General features: G+C 37.0%; 1 protein-coding gene across 4 annotated transcripts in view; it reads left to right on the top strand.

The window, feature by feature from the left end:
* The window catches only part of ggps1 (geranylgeranyl diphosphate synthase 1), a 36,684-nt gene continuing 18,185 nt past the window's right edge, over window positions 1-18,499 (top strand). The window contains exons 1-4 of one of the 4 annotated variants that reach the window (XM_077217406.1): window positions 1-330; window positions 7,977-8,074; window positions 13,243-13,390; window positions 15,253-15,323. Coding sequence is in view for 2 of the 4 variants with exons in the window: in XM_077217404.1 (XP_077073519.1) it covers window positions 8,002-8,074; window positions 15,253-15,323 (144 nt within the window). In the remaining 2 variants the exon portion in view is untranslated. The remainder of the gene's footprint in view (window positions 331-7,976; window positions 8,075-13,242; window positions 13,391-15,252; window positions 15,324-18,499) is intronic. The other 3 variants (XM_077217407.1, XM_077217404.1, XM_077217405.1) reach the window with 3 other exon arrangements.

Raw genomic sequence — 18,499 nt, 5'->3', positions numbered from 1 at the left:
GTGGACTCCATGGCGTATTTAAGCGCGAGGAGCAGTGATGAGTGAGCTTCCTGTCAAACTCAGATATGACAGATCAACTGAAGGGTCTCTGGCGCGTCTTAAATATCTATTCTTTTTAAATATAGCGGGATATTAGTGTACTAAAGATGATGAGGTGTCGTTTTGATCGCGTTCTAAATGGATTGTGAATCGAAGTGGAGTTAAATTACCGTCTTTGGCTAACTGGCTAATGCTAGCGAGCTGGCTGCGAGTGAAAAAATTGAAAGCGGAAGAGTGACGTGCTGGATGACGAAAGCGGAAGTGCTTGGATCCAGATTTTTCGGTCAAAAGGTGGGTGGGGCATTTATTTCACTTTGTTACTATACTATCTGATTTTACTTAATGTACATTAATAATAATAATAACAATGTTATTAAATTATTATTATACATGTAAATTAAATGGTAATGAAGACATGTTATTTCATTCGTTATATGTATATTATTATTATAATTAGATGTGCATTTGTGAATAATTAGCTAGGATTATAATAATAAGTGAAATTGTTTGGCAAATTATCGGTACACATACATATACATATACATAAATAAATAAAAATACATATAATCAATCACAATAGCAAGCATGATTATTAAGATCATCCTTTTTGTGCTATACTGTTTATTTTGCACATAATACTTAAAGTAGTAAAGTAGTGTATTACCTTTGGCTACTAGTTTGTGTATTACTTTAATCACACAGCAAGGCTTTGAGTTAAAACCCACATTGTGTTGTCAGTGAAAGCTGGAAGCTGTCAGGCTGTAGTGATCGAGTGAGAATGAAGAGCCATTGTTATTTCATGTTTCATACGATCGGTCTCAACTGCCTTGTGTTTTCACCACCAGTAATCTGAACACTTTAGATTCTGATCTTGAGAAAGCACCATTACAACAGGCTTGAGGAAGGACTTCTGCTGACCCAGTCCAAACCATCAGAGAAGCTGTCGTCCCTTTATTGTCTCTTTTCAGCAGTCAGATTCAGGGAGTAATGGAAACATCTAGATATTTCCCTAACTTAAGCCCTATTCGCACTGGATTAGTATTATCTGGGGACCTCGTGTGATTTAGAAATGATCCCCCCCGCCACATCTGAATTTCGTGTGGCGCATTCGCACGGGATAAGCGAAGCCTGTGATTTTACTCGAATTTATTGACTTATCTCCCGGATATGATGTCAATAGGCTATTGCTTGGAAATGTCTTGTCGTTATTATAGGTCTAGCTGTATGATATATCATAAACAGAATAATGTTCTTTACCGCTTGCCGCTATACGTACATGTCATCCATCATCTCCATCTAATCATTTTTTTTGTTTTTTGCTCTTCTGATGATTTTCAGCTTTCTCTTTCTGTAAATTGTATAGTTGTATGATGTATAGCGATATGATATGATATAATAGCACTCAAATTACTATCAAAACACTCCAACGCAGCCTCCATTCTTCATGAAACATGGATAAAAAGGCGCACAGGAAACAAAAAACTTGAAAAAATTATATACGATGCCGAATCGCACGGGACTAATATTATCACAGGACCTTGTGTTCGGAGAAATATGGTTAGTCATATGCGGGGGAATTTTTACTTTACAAATTACAGACATGACTGATTCGCAAGGGATTAAGATCACAGACAACCTCCGCAATTATTACAAATGACTAGAGGTCACCAGGTAATACTAATCCCGTGCGAATAGGGCTTTAGTTATGCATATTATATTGTTATTTGCATTTTATTATTTGCAATGCATTTAGCATTACATCTTCCTTGCTGTCCGTGACCCTTTTAGAACTAGGGATGCACCGATAATAACCGATAATTCTTTATATTTAGAAGCCGATAACCGATATATTGGCCGATGAATCTAAATCTAAACTTTTATATAATTTTTCAGAGCCTGATTACAAAAACAAAAGTCTAACCAGTAAAAGCCATGTCCCAAGAACACAATTATAATATTCTGCACACGTTGCACTTAACTATATATTTATTTTTTTAAAGTGATTCCAATCATATTTCAAGTAGTTCAGAACCATCATGTTGAACAGTGCACATCTGAAGTGTCTCAGTTGGAGGAAATAATCCATTATTTATGGACTTTAATATATCAGCCAAACTTTCTTATCGGGCCGATAACATTAAAAATGAACATGTATCGGCCGATACCGATATGGTGGCTGATATATCGTGCATCAGAACACATCTGTGACCCTCCAGTTTAAACCCCTGTCAGTCAGTGTAGTGGTTTGTGTTGCCTGTTCAGGCCCAGAAGAGATGGTGTGTGTGTGAGTGATGGGCTGTGACTGCAGAAGCCTGTCTCTGTCGTGTCCATGAAATTGTTTATGAGTCCAGTGCTGCACTTCCATGACCGCGACATGCTATAATAAATTGTTCTTATTGATGCTTGAGCGCTCATCTACTGTTGTGTCACTCCAATTGCTGAGATGCAACTGATTGAATGAAGTGTTTTTCTCTAAATTACCTAATTAGATTTATTCTGAAGAATTGCAATACTAGATCCAATTGTCATTGAGTTTGAGTTCTTAGATATCGATCAGAATGATTTCTAGATAATCCAGCTAATGCACATGATGTTTTTGACTGTTCTTTGGTCATGCATTGATTTAATATGCATGATCATTTAAAACCTGATGTTATAAATGGCAACATTTTATCTGGTCATCATGTAGGGTTATTCATTTAAAAACAATGAGTAATTAATAAAGCAGTAAGCCAATTATTTTGTTGTGTTAAGGTAATTTTAAACATGGTTTAGGATTGTTTTTTTTAGTGCTGAATTGTCCTACATTTTTGTAGGGCTGGGTGATATATCGAATATTAGCGATAATATCGCAATAATTTTGACAATATAAAATTTCAAAATATAAAATATTTAAAATTCAAGCATACTTTCCCTAAGATCATGCTGAACGTTCAATATTACATCCCCTTTTCCTCTTGTGTTTTAACACACAAGAGACGTGAGTTGGGGGTGAGGTGATGTGTTTTTTTTTTACACATTAGCAAAATGGAGATGACATAAACAACAAGGGTGTGGAGAGAGACACGGGACACAAATGATACCATGGTTTGCAAGGTGTGCAAGAAGATAATGGCTACAAATGGTGGTTTCATCACCTCGAGCAGAATCCTGTGCAGTACGGATACCAAAATTCTAGTAGTCGGCACCAATACCTTTTAAATTTTACGGTTCTCGTTACCACAGCAAAATCTGTTGGAACAATTTTAGTTACCTATTTGAAAAAAAATACTTTTTTTACTTTATTATTTATGATGGTAATCATATTTATAAGTATGTAATACATAGCCTAAGCATTGAAGGCTACATGCTGTTTAAAAGTTAACATTGCTTATAAAAAGATCAAGTGAAAAATAAGCGACATTCTATGCACTTATTATTAGTATTTTTATTAAATTAAGACGTAGCTAAATCTACTGTACAACAGAAGGCTATAGGGATGGGATGATTACCGGTTTCACTATAAACCACGATAAAATGTACTGACGGTTAGTAATATCGTTTAAAATTTACTTATCATTAAAACCGTGTTTTATTATCGCGATTTTAATAACTCACTATAAATCCTATCCAGCCAGCAGCAGTCTGACGCAGGCGCGCAATGTTGGCTTCTTTTTTTTATTCGAGAAGGAATGGCGGAAGGCGGTGACCGTGCTCGGGAGATTTTTCAGCCTTTTAAGAGGACCAAATCTGAGGTGTGGTCATATTTTGACATTTACAAAAATCCTGAGGGAAACTTAATCGAGGATGGAGAACATGCTCAAAAAAGTTGCTGCGATAGGGGTAAACACTTCAAATCTGCCGAGTCGCCATGTGTGACCATCATCCACTGTTGTAGCGAACGCAAGGCAAGTTAACTTCGACCTCAATACTAAAACTACGTCTGGGAAATAATTTGGGCACAAAATGTTGTTTTGAGTTGAAATACTTTATCTCACTCACTTGAAATAAACTTGAAGCTTCCGCGAAGAAAAGTTCGCAGCAATAAGTGGCTTTGAGCCAAAGACGAACGAACAAGTTCAAACAAGACTATTAAGAGTGACATTTAAGAGATAATAATGTATATTCATTGTACACTTATTACACCGATTTTTTTAACCACATAATTACGGGGACATATTGAGTAGAGATTAATGTCTCTATTCTTACCTGTTAAACCCATTTTGTACAGCGTACAAAACTCGTCCGGACAAGATGATCACAACAATATTATCAAATTCTGTAAACAATAAATCAACTCATTTTCAATACAATCAAAAACGGTGACGCAAGATGGCAAGTTGTATTTGAATCAGATTTGAATGAAATGAGAGCGCGCGTCCGTTGTGATACATGGATGTGCGCTGAGTTATAATGCGTTGCTAATGACGACGTCATTATAAGGAAATGCCACAGAGTGCATAGAGCTGCTCGTTTTATTTGTTGTTTGTTGATTCTCAAATATAAAACTTGTTGAAATGTTTTCAGTGTGAGCATCAGTTCTTTTTTAACACTTTCATTTTGTTTTAACAAAACCGTGATAATATTGATAATCACGATCATTTCGGCGACTAAAATCATGATATGACATTTTCATACCGTCCCATCCCTAGTAGGCTAACATAATTATTTCAGTCAATTACTTCAAGTTAAACCGAACTTTTATTTTGACGGGTTGCCGTGAAGACCTTTGAGTTTCTGTGTGTGTGTGTATGATATGAGGATAGTTTTTCTCTAATGAAATGGTAAAATGCTCATGAAGTGACTCTCAGATCGGCTCTGGAGAGGAAGTTCATCATGTCCTCCAATCGTGAGGCAGCAGAGACTGAAACCTGCGCGAGTATCGAATAAAATTTGACAATATCGAGATATCATGTTTTTTTTGTATATATCGCCCCAGTCCTACATCACTTGAGTGCATTATTGCTTTCATACAATGGCATCAATAAAACACCAGTGTCCAAAATAGCTACTTTTAAAAAATCATAATAAGCAGAATAAACAATTGAGCATTTAAGAATAATGCTTTAGGCAGACCCGTCGCCAGACCTCAGTCTTAAGGGCGGCATATGAAATGTATGGGGGGGCACAATTATTATTAGCCTACAGTATGTAGGGCTGTCACTTTTGTGAAAAAATCCTGTTCGATTTTTGAGACATATGTGTTCATTGAATCGATTGTAAAATCGATTTTTCCATGTCTAAAGACGTTTCCATTTTCAACACCGAATATTGGCAAATCCACGGACAACTAACAGGCATTAGGACGAACGTAAAGAGGGCGCTTGAGACGCGCACAAGTCAGCAATATTTCTGATGATTTATTGGCGTGAAGTTTTTTGCACAATGACAAACAGGAGTGCAACATTCAAGGATTGAAATTAACACCCGCAAAATTCGGATAAAAATGAACTTTGCCGGGTAACGCTGTCATATCACGAGCCAATTTGGCGTGTTTTTATGTTTACTCACTTTGCTGGTGAAGTTTGTGTAAGCCAAATCTGCGTGGATTTAGCGCAAATACGCAACTCGTGAGTCCTCGTGATATATTAAATACAGCGTATTGCACAGAATCTGCGCATTTCTGGCTTGCTTGAACACACACGTCACTAAGCAACACATAATGGCGCGCTTGTTCACTTGCACTGAAGTAATAGCGAATATTAAAAAGCATTTGGTTAACAGAAAAGACATTGTAATTTTCCAACATCCTACATGTTCTGTGCACTGTATTGATCTGTCTATCTAAAAAACATTTTTGGTTAAAAAAAAAAAAGGCAGCTAAAATCGATTCCCTATTTTCGTTTTCGAAACCTGTGTTGGTTGGTCCGATCGATTGTGCAATCGATTTTCGAACGTAAAGTGACAGCCCTAACAGTATGTATATTTATAATAATATATATTATTATATAATATATAACTCTAGTCGCGCAGCACGTAATCATCACGTTAAACATAAAACCAACAGCAATATGACCAGGTAGCCTAGCCTACACCACATCACACCGAAGCAATGTTATGAATATCCATAAAACACTCGACTACGCAACATATTAGATGTAACACCAGAAGCATCTCTCAAACATTGCATTTTAAAGCAGTCAACAGAGGGATATGCATTGGCATGACACACACACACACACGCGCTTTCAAAAATGCGCTGTAACTGTTGAGCGGCTTAGTTGTAGGCTATGTCACGTACGTAGCCTAACGTTCTTTTGTAAGGCCGTGATAGGCTGTTGCTTTGTAGATTCCCATCAATCAAACTAAATCACACGATTGTTTCTTTTATATTTTTTAATATTTTAATGATAAAGAATGCAACATTAATGCAGCACAAAATTAGCAACTATGATAATATTAAGATTAAATTATCTGTGCCTCAAGTGGGGGGGGGGGGGCACAAGCATTTTTTGGGGCGGGCCCGGCCCCTTTTGGCCTGCCCATAGCGACGGGTCTGGCTTTAGGTCAAAATGTTGAACCCTGTTTTGTATGCGTGTATATAATGTATGCATTTATGTGTGTATGTGCACTATTATACAGTCCGTAAGAATAAAAAAAAAAGAATTGATACTTCTATTCAGCAAGGATGCATATAATTAATTAAAAGCGACAATAAAGACATTTATGATGTCACAAAAGATTTGTTACATATAAATGCTGTTCTTTTGAACTTTAAATTCATCAAGGAATCCTGAAAAATAAATGATCACATTTTCCATAAAAATCTGAAGCAGCACGACCGTTTTCAGCCTTAATAATAATCATAAATGTTCCTTGTGCTGCAAATCATCATATTATGATTTCTCTATGATATTATGAGGATCATGTGACACTGAAGAATGGAGTAATGCTGAAAATTAACATTTAAAAATATATTCAAATAGAATACATTTAAATTTGTAGTAATATTTCACAAGATTACAAAAAGTTTGGGATCATATACGATTTTTTTCCCCCCACAAAAACAGTACAGTACTAAGGATATTGCATTTTATACACATTTATTATACTTTAATGTAACCTTATAAATTTCTTTCAAAGGTAAATTAGATTGAGTTGTATTAAAATAGGATTGCACATGTACTTCTGGAGCAAATCATGCCATGCTTACTGTGGGAATAACCCAGTGTCCCGACACTACGTGTGTAATGTTAGGAGTTTAGGAAATAAAGCCAATTGAATTAATAACGACTCAGCCAAGAATAATTGGCTGTATGCGTCTGGCATTTACATTTTGTGGAGGCTGATTTACTCACACTTTCTCTCTCTCTCTCTCTCTCTCTCTCACACACACACACTCACACACACACACTCACACACACACACTCACACTCACACACACACTCACACACTCACACACACACACACACACTCACACTCTCACACACACACTCACACTCTCACACTCTCACACACACACTCACTCACACTCTCACACACACTCACACTCATACACTCACACACACTCACTCACTCTCTCACACACACTCACACTCACTCACACTCTCACACACACTCTCACACTCACACACACACACTCACACTCTCACACACACACTCACACACATACACTCACACTCACACACACACACTCACACTCTCACACACACACTCACACTAACACTCTCACACACACTCTCACACTCACACACACACACTCACACTCACACTCACACTCACACTCACACACATACACTCACACTCACACTCACACACTCACACTCTCACTCACACTCTCACACACACACTCACACTCACACTCTCACACACACACTCACACTCTCACACACACTCTCACACACACACACACACTCACACACATACACTCACACTCACACTCACTCTCATACACTCACACTCACACTCACACTCACACTCACACACACACACACACACACACACACACACACACACAGAAGGTTTCTTGGTTGAAACGAAGAGATGGATGGAGAAAAAAGAGCAACTTCTGAAAGGATTCTTCTGGAACCGTACAAGTACTTGTTACAACTGCCAGGTAAGGCATTACATGTGTAGTTTATTTTTATATTTTGTGTTCAATGGCGCTGAAGAAATAGATCACAGAAAATAAAAAAAATGCATTTACTCGTCACCTTCATGTCATTCTACTGTGAAAAACCTCTTATCTTTTTCCCATCAACAACACTGTGATCATGGCAGTCAAGCACTACCTCAGTGTGATTTGAATTATAAGTTATTTAATAGTTTAACACAAAATGTAAAGGGATTGCTCACCCAAACAGTTTCTTTGATCTGCTTGAAAACAAATTATATTTTAAAGATTATTGGTAACCAAACAGTTGATGGACCCCATTGACTTTCATAGAATGGAAAAATATATATATATATATATAAGTGTATGGAGTTTTACTGTTATGGTTTATTATAGCCACATAGACATTTATAGCTGTGTTCTTTATGAACTGTTGTTATGTGATTGTGAATATTTTTTAGTTTTTCCTTTACTGTTTTGCTATCACAGAAGTCAGTCAGTCATATGGAACAACACGAGAATGTTTTTCATTTTTGAGGGAATTATTGCTTTAATGTGGAGATATTAATAGTTTGATATCTTGAACTTGGTCTAAAATCTAGTTTAAAGGGTATTATAAGAATGGCATGGCTATAGGAAAAGTGCTTTATCGAGAAGTTAATTTCAGTGGGACGGTATGATGAATTTCTAGTACAGTGCGCTACACATTTATTACAGAATAATGCAGCAGACTTAAATGAAACGAGTGACATTTGCTGAAATATTTTCATATTTATAAGCGCACATTTTGCATGACTTTATTTTGACCTGCTTTAAGCTGGAATAATTTAAGGAATATTGATTACGCTTTTAAAATTTTTGTACAGAACTCTTTGTGCAAAGCGTTTCTGTCAACAAATTTGACAAATGTACTTCCTGTGGAATCACTAACAGCTGGAAAGAGCTGCTTTAATTAAAGGTAGCAAAGTGAAAATGCAGCCTATATGATTTTCTGATTACAGCCCTTGTCAAACGAAATTGTGCAATATGTTTAAAATGTACTTTTATGGTGGTTTTGGTTGATCATTAATGAATAGTTTACCCAAAAATGAAAATTCTGTCATCTTTTACTCCTGTCATTGTAGAACTGTACGATTAATCGTTAAAAGATGGCGATCTCGATTCAAACACGATCTCATTCCTAAATGACAACGATTCGTGTGTCTATTAAACCTTTGATAAGGACAGCAGCTGTCATGTATAGGTATAAAAACTGCTTCGCAAACAGCCTTTAAGCACACCGTATTGTTTTTTCTGTTACAAATAGTCATATCACAGAAGTACTAGGATTAAGGATTATAGTACTGCTGTTTACGGTAGCGATCAAAATCGAGTAAAGGACCTTTTGAAAGTAGCATGGCACTTCAATGATTTTATTAATTACATTGTTACACCAGTAGGTGGAGACAAGACTTTTAAAGGGGACATATTATGCCTCTTTCACAAGATGTAAAATAAGACTCTGATGTCCCCAGAGTGTATGTGAAGTTTTAGCTCAAAATACCCAACAGATAAACATCCTTTCTACAGGATGTTTAAAATGTCACTTTTTGAGGCTCAGAAAAACACACCGTTTTAGTGTGTATCCCTTTAAATGCAAATGAGCAGCTGCTGCCGGCCCAGAGGGCGGAGCCTCACGAGCTCGCAGGACGTGTGTCAGGACAATCTCATTTCACGGAATGATAATATCAAAAAACAAACTCTCAGTAGCCGTGTTCATGTCGACCCGGAGTCGGACAATAATGCCCACAGAGCCAGATAATATATGCTGTATGGAGACTGAACAGGTATAGTCTAGTTTAATTTCGGTTATAACTTGTTTTTCCATCTTTCTTTTATCCACTATTACAAGCCTGTTGTAGCGGACCGCCTCCGAATGTTATAAAAATATACTGATGAGTTCAATGAAGTTTATTGTACATCACACAAAAGATGAAGCGTCAATTTCACTCTAGAAAATCACTGTAAGAGCTGAATAAACATAAACATTAAAGTATTATCCATAAACTCTCTCCGTCTGCCTTTCATTATTATCAACATACACAGCGAAGTACAAAAAACACTCGTTACAACTAGCCGTAAACAAATATTATACACACCTTTTCAGTAGGGCTGGGTATTGTTAGGAATTTCACAATTCGATTCGATTTCGATTCTTGAGGCTTCGATTCAATATTGATTTATTAGCTTCGATATCGATTCAATAATTAGTAAATACACAAGTAATTAAGTACCTGAGTGTATTTTTAAATAATGTGTGCAGTATTACCAGTGTTTAAGAACAAATTGACCCCAGCATTATTTCCTGTCATGGTTTATTTAGCAGAACAAACTGTACAATATTGTTCATGTGTTGAATACAAACCACAACTGTAACAAACAGGTGCTTTATTAGCACCTCTAAAGTGCATGTAACTGTAATAGACAGTATATTTCTTTCTTTCTTCCTATACATTCAAGTTATAAAAGAAATGTAAACAGAAACACAAAATGTGCATACTCATAAAAAAAGCGCTTCGTGAGTCACACGCGCTCATTCGCACACACGCAAGGACTCTTCCTCTGTCGTGCGCGCGCTACGCGGTCTGGAGCTCGTGAACTCTAGATTTCGGGAGATTCGAACTAATTTGTGGACATCAGGGAGCCGCTATCAATATGCGGGAGACTCCCGGAGACTTATTGTTGTTCTTATTATCATTTAGGGGGGCGTAGGACATTTTGGGGTAGCTTCAGCCCCCCTAAAATAGGCCTAACGACGTCCCTGGTTGGCGGTGCAGGCTTGAACGGAGTGCAGCTGCTGTCCGTCATCTTGCTGTTTTGGTAAAGCGCGTCTTGTACAACGCTGAACGCTCTCACTAGAGTGTTGCCCACAGCGCCGCCACTGGCCGGTGGGCTGAATCGATTCATAGGATTTGATGAATCGATATTGAATTGAGAAACAAATAATTGCAATGCATTGATGAATCGATATTTTTACCCCTACTTTTCAGGGAGTGCTTAATAAACTGCTAAACTGTATATCCGTAAAACAACTCCTATGAACTGTAATAAAGAGCGCGCTCTCACTTTCATTACTGCCATGATCAATAATGTTAGGCCTATCGCTCCAGTAAATAAACAGCTATGTGGATAAAACATCCAGCAACACAACACCGACAACGCATGGGAGACATTCTCGTCAGTGCTGCAATGGCGGATGTGTACAACTCTCAACTCGCTGTGACCTCAATCAGGGCGGTCCTATGTTAGAACGTCAGTGTCTGTCAACACTTGTGGGCAGGGCCTGTGTCTGTCAACACTTGTGGGCGGGTTCTGTGTCTGTCAACACTTGTGGGCGGGGCCTGTGTCTGTCAACACTTATGGGCGGGGCCTGTGTCTGTCAACACTTGTGGGCGGGGCCTGTGTCTGTCAACGCTTGTGGGCGGGGCCTGTGTCTGTCAACGCTTGTGGGCGGGGCCTGTGTCTGTCAACACTTGTGGGCGGGGCCTGTGTCTGTCAACACTCGTGGGCGGGGCCTGTGGCTTCAGTGACGTCACTAAAGCCGCATTCTGAAAACAGGTCGTTGGGAGACACTGCTTATGATTTATGGGGATTTTAAAAAAAGGAGTGGGTGGATTTTTATCACTGCTGGGTGGTTGTGTTCACACACTGCCATCACACACTGCCATCACACATTTATGTCCAAACACCATGCAAAAGTGAATTTTGCATAATAGGTCCCCTTTAAACCACAGTAATGTATTTGTCATTGAATCATTAATTCAAGCGATTTGTTCAAAAACACTGATTCATCCTGTGACGAAACAACTGAAGGGAGTCATTGAATCATTCACTCAGTTTAAAATTTATTCCGATTAATTAAACATTTTAAATAGACTGCAGCAATTAACATTTTGTCAGAACCTCTAGTAAATCACATGTTATTTAGTTCAGTTGTCCGTTCAGATTCGTGGGAGAATCGTGATGTCTTTTTCAGGGGGAAAACAAAGTGTGATTCTCAATTTATCCAGAATCGTGCAACTCTGTCATTTCACACCTGTATGAGTTGCGTTCTTCTGTGAAACATTTGCGAAAGCACACAAAAGCATTGAATATCATTTTTCCTCCCGTCTCTTTTTTTTTTTTCCCCATCACTGTGTCTCTTCATTTTTTGACATTTGAATCTGAAATCTATTTCATGAAGTATTTGAGTAATATGAGAGGTCAGATATTGATGACAAACACCATGTCACATTGCCGGAAGCTGCTGTCTCTGCTTGACATTTCTTGTCAACTACCCATTTTGTGGTATAAGCATCATCATCCTATAAGTCAGAAGAGCTCAGTGTTCAGGAAGTCTGCAGTCAGCACAATGCACAACGAATGACAATATCATGTGTCTATTATTAACTCCTGCTGTCGTCTCGTGGAGCAAGAACCAGCGATACATGAACAACAAATGTGAGTTTCACAGAATCTAATGGTTAGAGGATTATTTGTGTTTTGTTCCATCCACTATATGTGTCCTTTTAGACACTAATGTAGTACGCTTAAATTTCCAATTTGGCAAAGGACGTTTTGAATGGTGATCGCTTTTGAAGAGTGAGGTCATGTTACCATAAAAAAATTGTCACCATTTTACAGTAACATTTTATTTTACAGTGTCCTCGTTACGTGTACTATAGCAATAACCGTAAATTATGCATAATTGCATGCAACTATCCCTCAACCAAAACCTAATCCTACCCTAACCCTATAGTAAGTACATGTAGTTGCTTAATATTGTAACACTGACACCTTAAAATGAAGTTAAACCCCCTTACTATCTGAATAGTTTAATGGCTGCATATTAAATTATGCATTAATTTTTTAAAATTCGGTCAATTAAGGAAAACCTTTGGTTGCCACAACTTCCGTTTTCTACTATCTTGCAGAATTAAATCTTCTCCTCTCTCTCTCTATGCTGACTTTAAGAAGTGAAAGTGTTTTAATTTTATCTGCAGTAAAACCCTGCTGAGGTCTGAAAGAGTGTTTCCACCTCTAATATTAGAGACGGGCGAGAGGAGAAATACTGCTGCAGCATCAGAACCCGTTCTCTTGTTTTCCTGGCATCCTCTTGCAATTTTAATGCTGTCTTTTGTGACCGTACGCAGAAGCCCTGCGCGGGCGATGCGGAGACGGTCCTCTTGGCTAGTTTTTGCTGAGGTCACGGAAGGAATGACTGGGGAACTGAAGGACAGAACAAGTTCCTCTGAAAAGGGAAAACCGGCGTGAATGTGAAGAGATTGAGAAAGACTGCCAGTAAGTGGCTGAATCTCATTAAAACATGTTCAGGTCACATTTCACCCCAGAATCTAAAGAGGTTTGATTTTTCTCGATGCAATGAATCCAGACACTGCTTTACTCGAATGGGAATCAGTGAAAAGAAAAACCCTGAGTGTATAGAAATTTTAACTATAAAAAAAGTTGTTGTTTTTTATATTATAATTTAAAAATCCATTTTAATGATTGCATTTTAAAATGTAATTCATTGTTTAATTTAGATCAAATTTAAACAGAATTTTTTAAAATCAATTACAAATTAAGTTTGCATAACCAAAGTCTGTAATATAACTTTTTAGAATTGTTGAAATGTCAGATCAGGAAGATTAAGTTGTACTAAGCTGTAATTGCACAAAAAGACATATTTTGAGTACAGAAGTATTGAGTTGATTGGCTCTTTTAATGGTTAAACTAGGGATACACTGATCTAAAAAATACAAAATCGGTATCGGTATATACCGATAATTCTTTATATTTTAAAGCCGATAACCGATCTATTGGCCGATAAATCTAAATCCAAATTTTTCTATATATTTTTTTTTTTTAAAGCCTGATTAGAAAAACTAAAGTCTCAACATTAAAAGTCACGTCCCAAGCACACAATTATGTTATCATTATAATTTCATGTAGTCTATATGACAGACTTTAAAAGTGATTTCAAGCAGTTCAAAACCATGTTGAACAGTGCCTATCTGAAGTGTCTGAGCTGAAGGAAATAATCCATTAATTATTGGCTTTATTATATCGGCAAAATTTTCCTATCAGGCCGATAACGATAACATTAAAATGAACATATTGGCCGATACTGATATGATGGCTGATATATTGAGCATCCCTAGGTTAAACCGTTTTGCCATATTGAGTGTTACGATTTCTCCCATTCTTATATGGACCATTTTTAACTTTTCAAAATCACCATATTACTGTAAAGCACAAAAAATATGCTTATTCGTAATGTCAAATTCATTTAACCCTGAATAATCCAAAAAGAAAAGTGTGACATGTTCTTGAGTGATTTCATGAGATTCTTCATTAGTGAAGGACAAACTGAGTTCTTTAGGAAAGGGAAACAGTGGCACATGAAGTGAAGGAGCAACGCTGCCAGCGAGTCATTAGATCAGTGCAACCTGCAGTAACTCGCTCAGTGAAGGCTCCAGTTACAGGAAGCTGGAGGGGAAAGGCTCATGAATGGAGGTGAAGTGAGATGAATGATATTCGTTCTCAGCTTTGGTTGCTGAAGACAGCTTGCTGAATAATCTGAGCTCGTCAGTCCTCAGCCTTCGAGTTTGTGTTTTAAAAGGCAAAAATGGTTCTATTGATTCATAACAGTATTAGAGTTGAGTCTCTGCATACTGCTTGTTTCATGCGTCATGATGATTAGGGTTGCACAATTCCAGGAATTGGAAACTTTCCATGGGAATGAATGGGAATTAACTGGAAATTTGCTAAATTGCAGGTTAGCCTAGAACTGGAACTTAAATGTAGTTGGAAAAATACGTCTTGCAGCAAAGTCTTGGTTAAAACATTGGTCATTGGGAATATGTTTTTTTTTTCTTTTTAGTTGTTAAATTCTACTCCCAAATACAGTAAATGTCAAAACTGTAATTATTACAATTTGTATTAGTTTGCCTGCATGCGCCAAACTAAATGTTTTGTATTTATGTTAGTGTATTTTACAGTTTGTATAAATTATTCAATTTCCAATTAATTTCTGTAAATTCCTGTTAAGTTTCCAACTTGGAATAAAACGATAAAATAAACATCAGCCCTGATCTTACATGTTTGCACTGCAACTAATCTTGATTTCTTGTCATCTCTCCCTCTTTTCTCTGTTTTGATAGGAAAACAAGTCAGAACAAAACTCTCACAAGCGTTCAACCACTGGCTTAATGTCCCCGAGGATAAACTTCAGGTAAGGGTTTATTTGAGTTTAGAGTTGCTGGATTGACAATATTGTTTAAATGCATCGTGGAAGGTAGGAAACATTAAGTCCTTTGAATTGACTTGAGACTATGATCATTTAGCCGTACCAAACCATGCTTTTGAGGCAATTCTCAACAACAACAAAAATTTACCCCAAAAAACAAGAAATTAACTCATTCTTGTTGAAATCCTTGTTGTTGTTGTGTTTTTTAATTCTCCATTCCCATTAGATTCAAAGCCCGGTCATAATGCAGAAAGTAATTTTTATTTTTTTATAATGCATATACTATGGATTATCAGTTAACAGTCTTAAATTTTGACCTATTTCTCAAACAAAGGTATTGCAATGGGCAATTTTGAGATTTAGGACTCTTTGGCTCCTTTTTTGGTTCTCTTTAGATTTTCATTAATGTGAATTTCTTTGTACTACAGTTTAAAATATTATAATATGATGGTTTATTTTAATATGCATAAGCTATGTATTTTTTGGAGGGCTGACAATCTGTGCATACTGACAGACTTTGTTTAATTGCATCTCCCTGATTTTTCAGTCAACTTGTGTCTGCCGAGGGCAAAGTTGAATCAGACATAAAGCAGTAGATGTTTCAGTTCTGTTTTACTCAAGAACTTCGCAGAAAAACTGCTATTGGATGTTCCGCGCTGCTTTCTGAAAGACCTTTTAACAACCTACTGTCTTTGATCATTAAGAGAACAGTTGTTATCGCATTACACTGGCTTTTGTCTTGAATCACCAACTAGTCTAAATGTTTCCTAACATGGCTTATGTTAATTAAGTTTTCTTGTAGCACTAATGAAGCTTTTACATGATCATTTTCCAGCCTCTCTCTGACCTTTGCCTGTTTCTGAATTGCCGCCGCCTGCACCTTTATTACATTTATATGTAAATTGACTTGGTTATGATATTTATATGTAGCTAATTGTTGGTGGTCAGATGATTATGTCATAACCTCAATTTGCATGGCATAATATTGATGATTTCTTGAACGTCTGTCAATGGAGGGTTTTTTTTCTCTTTTTTTTTTCTGTCATTTCAGCATGGCAGAGACTGAAAATGATCAATGCAAATAGATTTTAGCTCTTAACCATCAAATCATGAGCCATTTTCAGCATTCGGCACTTCAAATTGAGTTTGCGCGTTCATGACGGAGGATAGTGTTACAGCAGAGAGAGAAAGAAACGCACATGCAGGATCCCAGAAGCTTTTTTTGATCAGTGATTGATTTCATCATGTACTCGCAATCATGACACTCTGGACTCATTTTTTATTTTGCAGAATAAAGAAAATTAGGCAAAATATGTTTTCCGTATAATGAAAGTATATATTATTATTTTTATTACTTTATATATCATAAAGTAATATAAGTGTGTGTGTGTGTGTGTGTGTGTGTGTGTATATATATATACAGTATATACCAAAAAGAAAATGCAATAATGCATATGCATTTTCTTTTTGATACACAATTTTTATAACCACGCATTATAAAAGTGCCTAGGCTACAAGTCTTCTGAAGTAATACCGATGTTATAATTGTGTGGAGAACAGACTGAAATTAAGTCATCATTGATTGATAATCTTTTGCCACAGCTGTCAAATCTCATTCACATTTGTGTTCAATTATAAAATGGTGCCTTAAGACATGCAGCATCTGTTTGTACCAGGTTTGATGTCACTGCTCCAAATGCCACTGCAATATTATGATTTTTTTATGACCCATTTGATTTAGTACAGACTACCGACAGTCATTAGACTATTTGTTACGCTGTGCTAGTCTTTTCTTCCATTTGTTACGTATATCAGTGAAACGGCTTTTGGAACAAGAACAAATGTGGGCGGGGCTTGATTTTTGTCTGTGAGGAATTGATTGGATGGTTGTGGTTTGCTATTGATTGGATGGTTGTGGTTTAAATGATATGTTTATCTCTGTAAAGCTGCTTTGAAACAATCTACATTGTTAAAAGCGCTATATAAATGAGGATGACTTGACTTGACTTGACTATTGGATGTGTATCATGTGAGTGACAGGTTGCCCTGCCCTCGTCATCATCTCAGGAGAGATTTCACTGCAAATTATTCAGATTCAAGATATTCTGATTCAAGATTACGGGCCACATGAATTCAACAAGATAACAATGTGCACAGATAAATCATTTATAATAAATACTGCAGGATTCCTTAAATAAAATTTTGAATTTACGTGACTTAATATTATTGAGCCCTGTTTTGGTTCTGACCTTTCTGATGCGGAAACCACAAATGCATAAATGAGCCACAGTATTGATTATCAGTGATCAGGCTTAAATTAGGGTCTGCTTCTCAAACAAGGCTATTGTTTGACTTTGGAAGACTTCAAATACAATGCACAAGATGAGTGTATACAAATCTGCTCTGATATGGTTTAACTACAACAGCTGTTGTATAAGGTGAGACACAACAGTCAAAACTCTTTTTTTTTTTTTTTTTTTAATAAAAATCTTGGCCAATACCGATAATTCTTTATATTTGAAAGCCGATAACCGATAGGGCTGTCTTTTTTTATTCGATATTCGAATATGCATTCGAACATGACGTGAAATATCCGTATTCGAACTATAAATAAACTATCCGGTTTTTAAAGTGCCATGTTTAGCGCATTTTTTACAGTCTATGATTAGACAGTTTTTTGTTTTTTATTATTGTTTGCCATCTCATTCAGGAGCGGGCGCTCTAAACGTATTGTAGCGTAAGCCCATGACCAAATAAAGCGAATAATAGCCTCCCTGTTTTGAAAAGGGAAGATAACGCACAGAACGACAGCCCGAGCGGAGAATTACGAACTCAACTCATCTAAAAAGTCGAGTCTGGAAATATTTTGGGTTCTACAGCTACACCGTATACCACTTCTCTCAACATTGACGCGCAAATCTGTGTGCGCCAGGCACGTGTGCGCGCACTGAGCGCGTGTTCTCCACCGCGGGGAACATCGCCAATAAAAAGAGAGCCGCACTTGACCCAGATCAAGTTGATAAATTGGTGTTTCTAGCAAACAATATTAAGAAATGAATTGAAATAAGAAATGAGGCTAGGCTATAGGCCTTACTCCTGCTGTTTAAGCCGTCACGTTATTGTTTGTGCATTTGCTGTTCCGATGCAGTTTTTTTCCATGT

The sequence above is a fragment of the Siphateles boraxobius genome, unplaced genomic scaffold, assembly GCF_051911475.1.
Source record: "Siphateles boraxobius isolate OS27281-9 unplaced genomic scaffold, OSU_SipBor_1 73, whole genome shotgun sequence".
NCBI classification, from domain to species: domain Eukaryota; kingdom Metazoa; phylum Chordata; class Actinopteri; order Cypriniformes; family Leuciscidae; genus Siphateles; species Siphateles boraxobius.
This window is presented reverse-complemented; position numbering and strand designations above follow the sequence as displayed.